We start from the raw sequence: 14,610 nt of genomic DNA, 5'->3' as shown, positions 1-14,610 counted from the left end.
ACAAATCCAGCTTCCCCTGGCTAACAGTAGAACAGCAACAATTCCCCAGGACACCCTCAGTATGCATACTGATCCTGGCATCAAATTCAGTAATAATGCAGGGGACGAATGAAGTGGCTGCTAGACCAAACATGGGTGTGGGGGACTAGAACAGCTGTCAGGATGACTCCATGGAACAAGAAACAGGTTGGAAACTGGATTAATGGTGAAGGGGTTTACCTCACAGACACATGGTACAGTGTTTGATTCTTACTTTTGAGATGAGAAATTTAGCTAGCCTTAAAATGGCCTACAAGGGCAGAGAGATTAGTACTAACCTATGAACCTATAAGAAAAGAATGAAAAACACTGTTAAAAGTGCTGTAAACATGGAAGATACAATTAAACAAAGACTACTTCACACAGAAAACAAGGTATGCAAACATTTTGCCATTTACCATTCTCAGTGTATGTATTCTCATTTGGTCATCATACTCTGTGACTGTCACAAAAGTATGCAGTTTGTGTAATGCTACAGGTGCCTCCTGCTGTTAGTACAGCTCACTCTCAAATACCAGCATATCTGTGCAGCTTCTGTGCTTAAAAAGAAGCAGGAACAGCACTTTACAGGTGACATGACAAGCCAATATGCTTGTGTGTGTGTGTGTGTGTGTGTGTGTGTGTGTGTGTGTGTGTGTGTGTGTGTGTATGTATGAGCACGTATGACAACAGTGTCCCTAACAGCTTCAATGAGCCATGTTTCGCAAACTGTAGTCTCTGAATATCCTGCAAGTACACCTCGAAGTGTAACATTGTGTGGTTTCAGACATCAGCTTTGGTAAACATCACAGATTTCTACAGATGTCTCAATTTCTTCCACTGTGGAAGTTTTTTTTTTTTTTTTTTTTTTTAATACAACCTTCACAGTGTTAGGAACTTCTGTTTTTATCCCCAACTACAGATGCTAAAGGTTTCTTCTGTTTAAAAAAAAAAAAAAACAAGTAATCTCTGTGGTATCCCCGAAGTCTCAAAACAGCCCACTAAACAAGTGTAGTCTGTCCAAAAACAAAACAGTGCAAGAAACTTCTCTGTGTGGAAGACTTTCAGTCCACATATATCTAGTTAATCACTGTATATTAATCAGATCAGACAAAAGTAGCAGAAGTAGCAAACAAACTCGTCTTAAGTCAAAAAAATAAATAAATAAAAAATATATAAATGTACAGAATTACTAAGTATTCTAAAGTAATCCAAGCAAGGCAGGCAGTCTGTTTCCAGTCGAAAATCCTTTAAGTACACAGACAAGCGATCCAAGTAAAACAAAAATAGAGTAATAGTGTATGTATATATATATATATATATATATATATATATATATATATATATATATATATATATATATATATACATATACATATATATATTTATTTTTTATTAGGCAAGGGAGTGGTTTATTGTGCTGTAAAACAAAGTGTTATTGGTACACATGTTAAATTCACATCCCTTCCATCAGACTCAACTATCATCTGCTCAGCCCAGTCCCTACCCAAACTGCAAAAAGTCACACAGGAAGCCTTTTCCCCTGTTGAAACTTGGTTATCCAATGCCCAAGTAATACTCAACCCAAACAAAACTAAACTACTCATCTTCCAACCCACCAAACATACTCCAAACAACTCTCACTTTATCACAGCAAAAGACACAACCACTATACACCCAACAGAACACACCAAACTGCTAGGAGTGGAAATAGACAAACTAAAATTTGACATTCACATATCCATGACCATAAAAAAGACCACAAAAACTAGGAGCGTTATACAAAATAAACAACTTCTCACCAAAGCAGCAAAGATTTCAGTAGCAAATTCCCATCTTATCTCCACCCTACTTTATGCCTCTACAATATATACCAATCTAAGGCAATGCGATCTAAACAAGCTAGAGACCTGCTACAACAAAATTGACAAATTCGCCACAGGGGCATCCTACTGTAGGAAACCACTGTGTCTCACTTGCTGAACTGGGCTGGCTTGAACTCTCTCACCTCCTTCAATGGTATCAACTCACACTCGCCCACAAACTAGTAAACCATCCACTAAGAGTCCCATCCCTCCAGAGTCTACTCCAACCCTATCGTACCGCCAGACCACTAAGATCCAGCAGCAAAAATCACTTACAGGTCACTAAAGCCAATAACTGCTAGAGAAACACTATTCTCTTGCGCCACAGCCAAATTATGGAACTCCCTCCCACCCACAATTACCTCCATACCATCATGCACCCACTTCAAAGCTTTACTAAAAGCACACCTAAAAACATGCTGGCTATGCCCTTGCAACTCCCCCTCTAATATCACCCAACCCATCCACCCACTACCTTTCTTTCCACCCCACTAACTACCTTGATTATAGCAAGCTCGGATGCTCATAAGCCTAACTACTTGTTATACAGCAGGAACTTCTTAATGTAACAATTGTTAATGTCTGTTATGTACTTCGCAGATGATAAAGATTCTAGTTGTCTACTGATGTACTATGCTTTTCATCTGTAACTGTTTGTAATTGTTAATTGCTATGTTGATCAAATTGTTAACTGCTATGTAAATCCATTGTAACTTCTTCTTTCGGCTTTTCCCAGTTAGGGGTCGCCACAGCAGATCACCTATCCGCTCATGATTGGCAGTGGAGTTTTACGGTGTCGAGTTGCCAGCCTGGCGCCCAACCTTCCACAGAAGGCACGCACACGCACACACTCACACCTAGGGCCAATTTAGAGTGTCCAGTCCACCTACAGCATGTCTTTGGAATGTGAAAGGAAACCTGAGCACCCGGAGGAAACCCACACGACCACAGGGAGGACATGCAGACAATGCACAAAAGGCACCCCTGCCGTGGATCGAGCCAGGGAACCTCTTGCTGTGAGGCGGCAACGCTAACCGCTGCACCACCGCGGCAACCCATGTAAATCCAATGTAACTATTGTCTGTATATTTTTAACTGTGGAGCTTTTCTCCCCGGGCCTCTGCTGAAAATGGACCTACATCCATTCAGACACTCCCAGTCAACAAATGTAAATAAATAAATCAGTGTGACATTCGAGCTGGTCCGGCCCTACTTAGTAGCTGTCATAATAATATAATCCTTATGTACTTTAAATAAAATTTATAATATGGTGCCGCTTATTTAACCAGATTATTAAGTAGATTATTAAGTCTGTGATTTTATCCATGACAATATACAACATGGCTGGAAATATATCAACCTTAGTCCATTTGGCAATCAAAAATACATATAAATATATACATATACACTTTGCATGTAAAAAATCAATTGTACAAATCATATTCTATTTTCATAACCTATAGTTAAAGATCACTTTCGTCCTTCTAGACTTCTTCAGGTCTGTGTACAAGAACCCTAAAAACTATCTATAAAAATATATATAACTGTATTAGTTAGTATTGTTATTGCACATCGTTTTGAATAAAGTGGAAAAAAGAGAACCAGAAAAAGAAAAAAAAAAAAGAAAAAATAAAAAAATGTATGATGATGGAAACAAAATATACATTTAAGTTACAACTGATTTAAAATGGTATTTAAAACCAACTGGTAAAATAAAATAAAATAAAATAAGTTGTGTAAACAATGTGGCAATTTTCTAAGTTCCAGTGCACTTTTAATTGAACAGTAGTGTTTAGTCCAGGCTTCCTAAAAGAGCTCCGCTTTAATTGCCACATGAGTTCATGTTTCTCCAGAATATTCGGGATGTCTCCATCAAGATCACCCATGTCTATGCGATCCAGGATCTGGAACATAAAACTTGTGTGTCTTTTATGAAGAGAAAGGTGTCTGGATGGATATTTTTACATCCAGAGCAGCTTTCTGACAGATGACATGAAATCCTACGCTTGACTTTATTTACAGTCTTGCCCACATAGAATGTGTCACATTCATTGCACTGTGACCTGTAAATTACTTTTGTAGTGTTACAGTCACCCCCTGCACTGGTCTTAATAGTTTTTATTGCTCTTATTTAATGAAAATCATCACCTTGCTGTATAAATATACAAAACATACAATCAGTTTCACATCTTTTAGTGTTTCTCTCATATGATCTAGGTTTAAATTCAACAAAACGTCTAATGTTCCTGGCCTTCCTATAAACAAAGGATGGGGCCTCACCTAAGATGTTAATCAGAAAAGGGTTTCCTATGACAATGTCCCAGTTTTCTGTGATAATACAAAGTGTATGTCAGGATGCAGATATGTTTGCATTTATTCTCTGTGGAATTTCTTAACATTTTCCTACTGGGAAGGTTGAGTGATGGTGCCTTCAGTCCTTTTCAGTTCTATAATGGGTTCAAGGATGTTTTTTAACATCTGACTTTCATAGCCTCTCACTAGAAGATCATTCTCTAAGTTGTTCAGGTTTCTCAAAAATGGCTCCATCTCTGTGGTAATTCTAGCTAATCTATAGCCTTGGGACTTCACTATATTATACTTGGTTTTTGTAGGATGTAGACTTTTACTGTGGAGTAATAAGTTAACCCTCGGTTTTCTGAATAGATCAGTGGTGATTCTGTTATTGTTGGTGTCCTTGGAAATCTGCATATCTAAGAAAGTGGCTGAAGTATAATTACGGGAAGAGGTAAACTTCAGGAAGGGGGTTGTTTGACTGATATAAGTAATACAATCTCCAAGCTGCAAGGTGTCATCTTCCCACACAATAAAGATGTCATCAATAAAACATAAATAGCATGTGATATGCTGCATGTAGTCTGTGTTGTTTAAAACAAAGTCCTCCTCCCACTTGCCCAGGGCTATGTTAGCTATGCTGGGAGCCATGGCAGCCCCCACTGCTATACCAGTTTTTTGTTTGTAGTGTTTTCCATTGAAAGTAAATAAATTGAAGTCCAGTACAAGATTAATGAGCTTGCTTAACTTTTGCAGTTGTGCCTGTGTACCTTGATTATGTTTCTTAAAAGACTCCATAGCTTCTATTATACAGTAATTGTGAGGGAGCACTATGTACAAGGATTCCACATCAATAGTTAATAAAATACTGCCAGCTTCCACTGTAATGTTTTTTTTTATTTTCCTCGAAAAATCCATTGAATCTCTTATGTAGGACTTATTCTTTTCTGCTAAAGGTTTCAGCAAGTAATCAAGATAAATGGCTGTGGCTTCAGTAAGGGAACATCCACTTGCTACCACCGGTCTATAAGGTGGGTCTTCTCTGTTCTTGTGTGGCTTTGGTATTCCAAAAAAGTAAGTAAACTTGGGCATGGGCTCCATAAATAATCATAAAGATGGTCAGTAACAGATTTTTCTTCCTATAATGTGGTGAGATTAGTGTTACATAAATCACATTCTCTTTTTATGTCATCCATGGTAAATAACTCAAAGTCTGTTATCCTCCAGCACGTTCTCCATCGTTTGGTTGTAGCTAGTGGTATCAGTCACAAGTATACCTCCTCTCGTCTGCCTTCATTACACACCTGGCTTTATCATTGCCTAGCTCAATCAATGCTTTTCTTTCTCCCTGTGTTAAGATATAAAGTTTTTTCTTAGGAGGTTTTTTAAGGAGTTTTGTGATATCCATCTCACATTTCACTTCAAAAGCAGCTAATGTTTGATGTAGTGGTGGACAATAGCTGCTAGGCCTTTTTAGTTTCATCAATAGGCTTATTTTCAATTTCATTACTTTTGCCATGAAACTGTACCCTTACGTTGAGCTTCCTCACAAACATTTTAAAGGTCCCTCATTACCTGAGCAACCTCACTCCTGCAGCTTGGTACAAAAGTAAGTCCTTTGGACAACACACTTTTTTCATCTTCAGTCAGTGCTTTAACATAGTGGTTCCAGATAAGTGGAGCACCTGTTATTGTACCGGTTATTCTGGCTGGTTCCCTCCATCTGAGCCTGGGACCTGGGTTGTATTTCCCTAAACCCTGACTACGGTTTGGTTCTCCTGTCTCCCTGGGGGTTCGTGGATAGAGTATGAGACCTCTGGAATTCCTCCTCTGCTTTCGGGAATCTCGGTGGGTTGTAGTAGTATTCCTCGCTGTGGCTGTGGTAGAGGGGAACCTCATAAGAGGGACAAGCTTTGGGGCACTGGTGGTGGTCGTCGTTCTGGTACTGGTGTGGTGGTTGGTGTCTGTGGTGTCGATACTGTTCTTCCTGAAGAAACTGGTCTCTGTGATAGTGCTGCTGCTCCTGGTAGCTGGATTGTCTGTGGTCCTGGCTGCCCTGGTAGTCCTGTAATTCATCCTGTAGAATTCTCTGTCTGTTATGGTTGTCTCTGTGGCTTATGTTCCTGTCCTGATCCTTCCATAATGTCAAAGGCTTCTGCGGAGTGTTGATAGCCAAAGGGTTGTGATGTCAAAGGCTTCTGAGATTCTTCTGTTTTTAAGGACAGACTTTCTTTCTCTCTGCTGGGAAACACATCAAGCATACAACTTCTTCACCAGACTGTTTACCATCTTTCTTTTTTTACCTTCTCCATTTTTCCAACTTTTTAAACTTTCTCTGAATGTATGCTTTAAGGTCTTTAACTTAAATCTTGTTGTCTTATTAAACCCTGCAAAGTGTCCTAACAGTAAGAAACACGTCCCTCCAAGATAAAATGCAAGTCTAATACAAACGCAGTTATTAACATTTTTGCTGTCAAGGTTAAATGGATAATGAACAAACCATGTAAATTGCCATTTTTACAACTGAAACATTCATAACACTTTACTAACTCCAAAAGTAAGTAAAAACAACCATTAAAGTTACTCTAAAGGAAAAACACACTGAAGTCATAAATGATTTTGAAGCTTCAAAAAATGAAAATATAAAATTAGTATTGCAACATGCAACTGATAACTGCCATACTGCTTTAGCACAAGATGGAGGCCAGCCTCAGCCAAGTGAAGGGAGCCCTCTGAAAGCTTGGGAAAGGTATATGCGAATAAAATATCCATTAGTTTTACAGCAGAAAGCATACTCCCTGAAGAAAGGTCATGAACTGTGGGGGTAGTATACTATTCAATTTTATACTATCACAGCAAAAGCTACAGCATACACTAGTCTGCACCTCTACAGAGACACTAATAAAGGATGCAAAGTATGTAAGGAGCTCTATAACCCTCCAACTTTCAGTCCCAAGACAACAGAACATGTATGAACAAGCATAAACTGTAAGCATTCTTTTTGACTCACCATCTCATCGTCCTCTCCACAGTTGATTAATTTCTTCTCCGATCTCTCCATTTCTCCTTCCTGTGTACCACACTCCTACTCCACTTCCACTGCTCTGAAACATAAAACAACAATATGAAGATTCACACTCAGCGAGAGCTGGTGACCACAACGATAGCTAAATAAAAACGGATAACTATACAGCAATGTATGGCAACTCTAAGCTGAGCACAGCTTTATAGGCTGCTATGAATATCAGACGGTCATCCATAAGAAGCTGAAAAGGGAGCCAAGTATTCAAGGTTTATCTTATAGTCAGAGAGACTTTAAATTACTGAGCAAAGATGAATAATTTTTATCTATTCATTTCTTAACCAGGTAAGGCAAATGGACAGAAATGTCTCTTTTCAGGGCAGTCCAGGAGCACTGCCTGATTACTTGACTTGCACAAAATCACACAGTACACAAATGGAGGTGGAATCAAGCCCTGTACAATCAACAGAAACAACTGCAATGTATACAAACTGAAAAGTATTAAAGCACAAAGTAATGGGAGTATAAATTACATTCATTTACTGAAATGTTTATATATGTCTTTATATATTTATTGGAAATAAAAGCAGTGTGTAGTTTTGTTATGGAAAATAGGAAGTATGAGGTCATACACTAAATACCTATAGATTTATTTTAATATCTGGTAGTGGTACTTAAAGCACTGGAGGACAACAGAGTCATAAGCCAACCAGGAAACAGGCATCTGACTTGCATATAGGTTCATAGGTTGATACTAGGCTATCTACCCTAGGGCATTTACAAGCCTAGCTGGAGTGTGTTTGGCTTTCGCCACCCTGTGCCTCTGTATAATAGGTCACAGAAGATAGCCCATTTAAGGTTAGTTTACAGTGCCTCTGTCTAGCAGTGACACAGAAAAGATCCCAGGGGTAAATTTACGATCTCCCATCCAAACATCAAGATTCTTCTTGAAGAGGATCATTCAGGGGATCTGTCTGACATGGATTGGGATTTTGCTCCAGAGTGAGGGGAGCCTCTGCGATATGAATCTGTCCCTCCAGCATGTTCTATTTATTTCTGTACTGAGGTTTAAGTCACTGGAGCGTGTAGTTCTGATGGATTTGGATTTCTTGAGGTGGAGCATGTCCATTAATTCTGGGTTGGACATGGCTTTATATGTCAGACACAGATCGCCTCTGAGTAGGCGGTAAGCAACTGAGTAGAGCTGGAGTTTCTTTAGCCTAACTGCGTAGGGCATCTGTTTGAGTCCCTTGATCTTCTTGGTGAGGTACTTTTGGTGTCTTTCTAGTTGTAGCAATGGTCGGGTAAGGTACATCCCAAATGGGGCATTGTATTCAATTATGGGCTTGATGAGTAGAGGAGAACAATGACCTCTCTTAATCTAGATGTGAACCCCTTCGTGATAAGGTGGGCTATATAGAATGTCTTTCTAACCACTTTGGCAATGTGATTGTCAAAGGAGAGATTGCAATCTGCTTGGGTCCCCAAATCCCTAATTACTTCTTCCGTACTTAATGGATTACCACCTATGTGGTAATTTGTGGGCACTTTGTTTTTCCCAAAGGGGATGACTATGCACTTTTTTGCATTTAGCTTTAGGCCATGGCTCTGGCACCAGTTATCCGTCTCTGTGAGACCTTTTCGGAGGATGCTTGTGTCAGCCGGCGAGTCGATTATGGCCCCCAGTTTGCAGTCATCTGCAAACTTTGTCAGCCATAGTCCTCCTGTGTTAGCCTGTACCTCAGAGAAATATATACCGAACAAGAGAGGTCCCAGGACTGAGCCTTGTGGGACGCTACTTGTAACTGGTTTAGAGTCTGACATGGCACCTGCAATTCTGACCATGTGGGTTCTATCCCTAAGCCAGTTTGCAACCCATCTTGTGACATAGGGGTTGATATTTAAGCTGGTAAGCTTATTTATGATGCCCGAGTGGGGTATTGTGTCGAAGGCTTTTGCAAGGTCAAGGTAGGCTGTGTGGACTACCTTCCCTTCTTCTATGGCCTTGGTAACTCTTTCAAAGAAATTGACCAGGTTCAAGAGGCAAGATCTGCCCTTAAAGCCAAATTGGGTAGGATCCAGTGTTTGGAGGTTCCCAATGTCTTTGTTTATGAGTTCCATGATGATACACTCCATAGCTTTGCAGACCAGGCTAGTTAGGCTTATAGGGAGATAGTTTCCGGGGTCCGTTGTGGCATTGTGGCACTACCTTTATGGAGTGGGACCACTGTTGCTATACGCCATTCTTTGGGTACATATCCTGTTGTAAGGCTGAGACTGAACAGTGATTTTAAGTGAGGGTTCAGTTCTTCTTGGAGCTCATGTAAAACGCAGCCCGGGACACCATCCGGTTCCATTGATGCTGTGTTTTTTGCTTTGGAGAGGGCAGCTCTCACCTGTGCATCTGTGATGTCAGGGAGGCTACACTCTGTTGGGATAGTCATTTGCTCATTTGGGGGGGAGGGGGGGGGAGTTTGCACTGAACCTGTCTGTCAGGATGTTGGCAATGTCTGCGGGTTCAGTGTATTTTTTGCTATTTTGCACTAACGCAGAGCATATCTGGGAGTTTCCACCCAGGTTTCTGACATAACTAAAGAAAGCCTTGTGATTATCTTTAGCGTCTTGTGCAATTTTTCATTCGAAGCTAGCCTTAGATGATTTCATTAGGGATCGTAGTTTCTTGCTAGTACTGATCAGAGTTGCTTTCCCTTTCAGGGATTTTGCTCTATCATGTAGTAGCTTCCTCCTTCTGTTGTACAGCTTATTTATGGCTGGGGTCCACCAGATAGGTCTCTCCTGCCTTTGGAGGAGTGTGTCTTGGTTTTATTTGGGATAGCACGATCCATGCATTCCTGTAGGTATCCATAGAATGCGTTTGTAAAGGATTCTGCGGTTTGGGCCGTATTTTCCACTGGCCCTGAGGCTTTGAAGGATTCCATCTCGGTTTTGAGAAGTGGGAAGTTTGCTTTTGAGAAGTTGTTGACAGTGGTTTCCTTTGCTGGGGGTGGGGACGGGATATGGATGTCCATAGTGATTAATTTATGGTCAGATCTTACCCATGAGGGGTATACCTCTGGTATGGAACATAGAGTCCCCATGTTGGTGATGATCAGGTCCAATATGTTTTCCTCTCTTGTGGGAGTGGTGACCAGTTGTTCCATAGCATTTGAGTTTGGAAGCAGATAGTATGTTCAGACACCCCATATCACATAAGAAATTTTATTTTCGTGTTAATGCTAACTGTAATACTATGAAACTAATTTACCTTGCCACCTGTACGCAATGTCAAGCATTTTATGTAGGGAAGACTATACGTAGGCTTAAAGATCGTATAATTGAGCAAAGATCCGAGATAAATAGACAAATACAAACTAATGCTTTATATAAACATATACATGAGTTTAATACACACACTTTTAGATTTAGATGTATAGATGTAATACAAGTGGGTATGAGGGGGGGTGATGTAAATAACCTCGTAGAACTCAGAGAACTAGAATGGATAATAAGACTACAGGCTGACATCTCACCAGGACTAAATAACACCACTAGTATAAAACCTGTATTAGTTAAGCGACAAATGAATAATTTATAATATTTAGTTTAACCAGAGCTTATATAATTCTAAACATTTTATATACATATATATATATATTTTTTAATGAGAAGTTTAAGCATTCCCCTTTTAATGTTTCTTTTAATTTATTGGCTGGTCTGATCATGTGATTTTAATTGTTCCTCTATTTAAATGATGTAAATTGTATAATGTATTATGCTGATGAAGGGTTGAGAGCCCGAAAGCTTCATTAAAGTTTTGTGTTTCTGTGACCACTGTTATTTTTAGTGAGATTCTGTTCTATCTACGTGTTCAGCTTATTTTATCCACTTACTTAGTGCTACAGATAACGCTATAAGAGGAGATCTAACCAGCCGTTTTGTCTTTTTTCTATCTTAAATCTTGCATAATGGCTTTATCCATTAAAAGACTTCTTACCAAAGTGAACAATCCGCTACTACAGGATCAGCTATCTAACAATAATTCTCAAAAGACCTTGATAGCTGAAGATACAACAAATTTAACCACCTTAATTAATACACTGGAAAAAAAGGTCAGTAGTTATAAGCAGCTGCAATGGCAGAGGCTTAGCTTCTTAGCCTATCTTGAACTAGGCATAGTACCTAGAGGACTGCGTGTACTTAAAATGCCCTCATATGGTAACACCTATGAGGAACTTCTTGTTAAGTGGCAGCAGCTCAATTTAGAACTGAGTGCAAGCTACATGAAACTTATGAACAATTACTTTGAAGACACTGAGAAAACTTTATTGCAAGAGATAGAACAAAATGATAAAGATGTCTCATTACTGCTTAAAAATGATACCTCACACAATATCTACCAAGCGTTTATTGAAAGAATGCAGCTACTTGACAATAGGTTGGAGTTAAAAAAGAAACGCAAACTCCAACGAGATATCGAAGATTACAAAAACGGGCACATATTTTCTTGGCCGAGAACTGATTTCAAATATCTGGCTAAACCCGCCAAATATAAGCAACAATCTCAACGTATTTCACCTCCTATGGACACAACTAGATTGCTAGATCGATTGGATGAGTTCGTTCTACCAGGCACATCAAATGATGATCCGGCCAATCGAGGACGTATGCTAAGCGTTACGCAAGTAACGCCTCATCAACATGGAGCTGAAAAAGCTAATATCGAAAAAGCTAATGGAAAAGAAGTCCATAGACGACCAGTAGAAACTAATGTGGAAGTTTTATTAACTTCGACAGTTGAAAATGTGACCCTGGATGTACCGAAAACACCAACGACGTCAGAACATCAGCGAGAACCAAAAGAAAAGAGGCAGACAGATATTTCTGCTTTTTTACCCTTTCGACTACAACAACCAGAAAGGGTTCCGGTGAAAAAAACACATACGGAAAGCAACCCGATAACTGTAGCAGGAGATTCACCTCATATCCAAGGGGCGAAAAGGAAGTGCAGCAGTCAGAGAAAAAGCAACAAAACGCCACATAGATAAACGAGAAGCCAATAATAAAACAAGGTACATTAAATTTAACACAAAACACTTTTTCAAATGAACAGCTAACAATACTAAGCAAAGGTTTGAAATTCATTCCCTTTGCTATGGACAATGTGGTAAGGGCTATTATAGACTTAAAACTTTTTGCTAGAAGCTTGATGTTAAAACTAATTTTTAAGAATTCAGCTGAAAGTAACTGTGGTTGTAAAAAGTTGAGTCTATTTATACCCCAGCTATCTCCAGTTATTCTAGCATTTTCAAATATTGTTGAACTAGAACTAAGATCTTTGTTCTGTAAATGTAACACAATTGAAAGGAATTATAATCTTTCTTTTAAAGAATATCAGGCCCTTAAATATCTGAAGAAAGAGAAGGACATAATTATAAAACAAGCAGACAAGGGTGGGGCGGTAGTCCTAATGGACAGAACCTATTATATGAATAAGTTCTCTGCTTTTTTATCGGATACCAGCACTTTTAAAAAGGTGACATTTCTTGATGTGAAAAACTGCATAACACAAGTGAATATGGCTATCTATGATATGCAGTTAAATAATGATATTTCAATTGACATATTTAATTATTTTTCCACTCCATGCCCTAAGATTCCCCAAATATATGGGATTCCAAAGATACATAAGTCTTTGGAAGAACCACCCCTGAGACCTACTGTCTCAGGTAAAGGTTGGATAACTGAGACCATATCTAAATATTTACAGACTGTATTATCTGAATTATTACCTAAATGTGGAAGCATAGTAAAAGATAGCTCACATTTTTTGAGAAAGCTTAAGTTATGGTATACAACTGTTTCCTATGACTATGTTTTTGTAACTTTAGATATAGAATCATTATTTACGGTTATTCCCATTGACTATGGAATAGAGGCAATTAGAAGGCTATTACTATCTAATACAACTAAACAACCTCGAGATGTGGAAAATATATGTTCTCTTCTTCATTTAGTATTAACTAATAATATATTTATTTTTGATGGTACCCCATATAAACAATTAACAGGAGTTGCCATGGGCACTTCTGTTGCAAATACTTTTGCGAATTTAGTACTTTTTCAGTGGGAGAAGGAATATATTCTAAGCAATAAACATGCAATGAATACACATGTGAAAAGCTATGCTAGATTTGTAGATGATTGTTTCTTTATATGGGATGGTACGATGGATGACCTTCTTTTGTTCATTACATATATTAACAATACTACTGACTTTTTCAAATTTAAAATGTGTTCTTCACCAGATGAGATTATATTTTTGGATGTAAAATTATACAAAAAGAATGATGCAATACAAACTATGGTACATAAAAAAGATGTGCACACAATAAGATACTTGGATAGTACTAGTATGCACCCCCCACATGTATTTAAAAGTCACAACTTATCAGAGTAAGTAGATTGACAACGGAAGAACAGGTATACTTGGAAGAGATAGCAATAATGAAAGCAGAATTTCTGAGAAGTGGATACCCTGAAAATATCATACAGAAGAACATTGAAATGATAACAGAGGGCAGGAAAACTGATTATAAACCCATATTTATAGATGAGAAGGTGGATGTTAGCTATAGTTACTCAACATCTACTAAAAAGAAAGAAAGTGTGTTAAGATATATAACTACATACTCAGGTTATTCCAACCAAATAAGTAGTATAATACAGAAAAGTTGGCCAATTCTAATGGCCATGCCAGAATTAAGTGCTATAGTAGGATCTAAGCCTAGCTTTGCTTACAGGAATAATCAGTCTCTAAAAAATATGTTATGTTACAAGGATTTTTGACATGGAACAAAATGCTATACATAGTAGGACAGGGACATATAAATGCCATAATTGTACTTGTTGTGCTGATATTTTGGAAGCAGATAGTATGTTCAAACACCCCATATCACATAAGAAATTTTATTTTCGTGTTAATGCTAACTGTAATACTATGAAACTAATTTATCTTGCCACCTGTACGCAATGTCAAACATTTTATGTAGGGAAGACTATACGTAGGCTTAAAGATCGTATAATTGAGCATAGATCCGAGATAAATAGACAAATACAAACTAATGCTTTATATAAACATATACATGAGTTTAATACACACACTTTTAGATTTAGATGTATAGATGTAATACAAGTGGGTATGAGGGGGGGTGATGTAAATAACCTCGTAGAACTCAGAGAACTAGAATGGATAATAAGACTACAGGCTGACATCTCACCAGGACTAAATAACACCACTAGTATAAAACCTGTATTAGTTAAGTGACAAATTAATAATTTATAATATTTAGTTTAACCAGAGCTTATCTAATTCTAAACATTTTATATACATATATATATATATATATATATATA

The 14,610-nt window shown here is 38.2% G+C and overlaps 1 protein-coding gene across 1 annotated transcript in view; it reads right to left on the bottom strand.

The window, feature by feature from the left end:
- Positions 1 to 14,610, bottom strand: part of LOC122806703 (polyamine-transporting ATPase 13A3-like) — a gene marked incomplete in the record, with an annotated part of 1,429,840 nt that overhangs the window by 1,037,928 nt on the left and 377,302 nt on the right. Inside the window, 1 exon segment of the mRNA XM_044077342.1 lies at positions 7,186 to 7,279. Coding sequence (XP_043933277.1) covers positions 7,186 to 7,236 — 51 coding nt within the window.

Source organism: Protopterus annectens, chromosome 7.part0 (genome assembly GCF_019279795.1).
Source record: "Protopterus annectens isolate FY-2018-M chromosome 7.part0, PAN1.0, whole genome shotgun sequence".
NCBI classification, from domain to species: Eukaryota; Metazoa; Chordata; order Ceratodontiformes; family Protopteridae; genus Protopterus; species Protopterus annectens.
The sequence above is the reverse complement of the archived record's forward strand: the minus strand, read 5'-3'. Positions and strand labels throughout refer to the sequence as shown.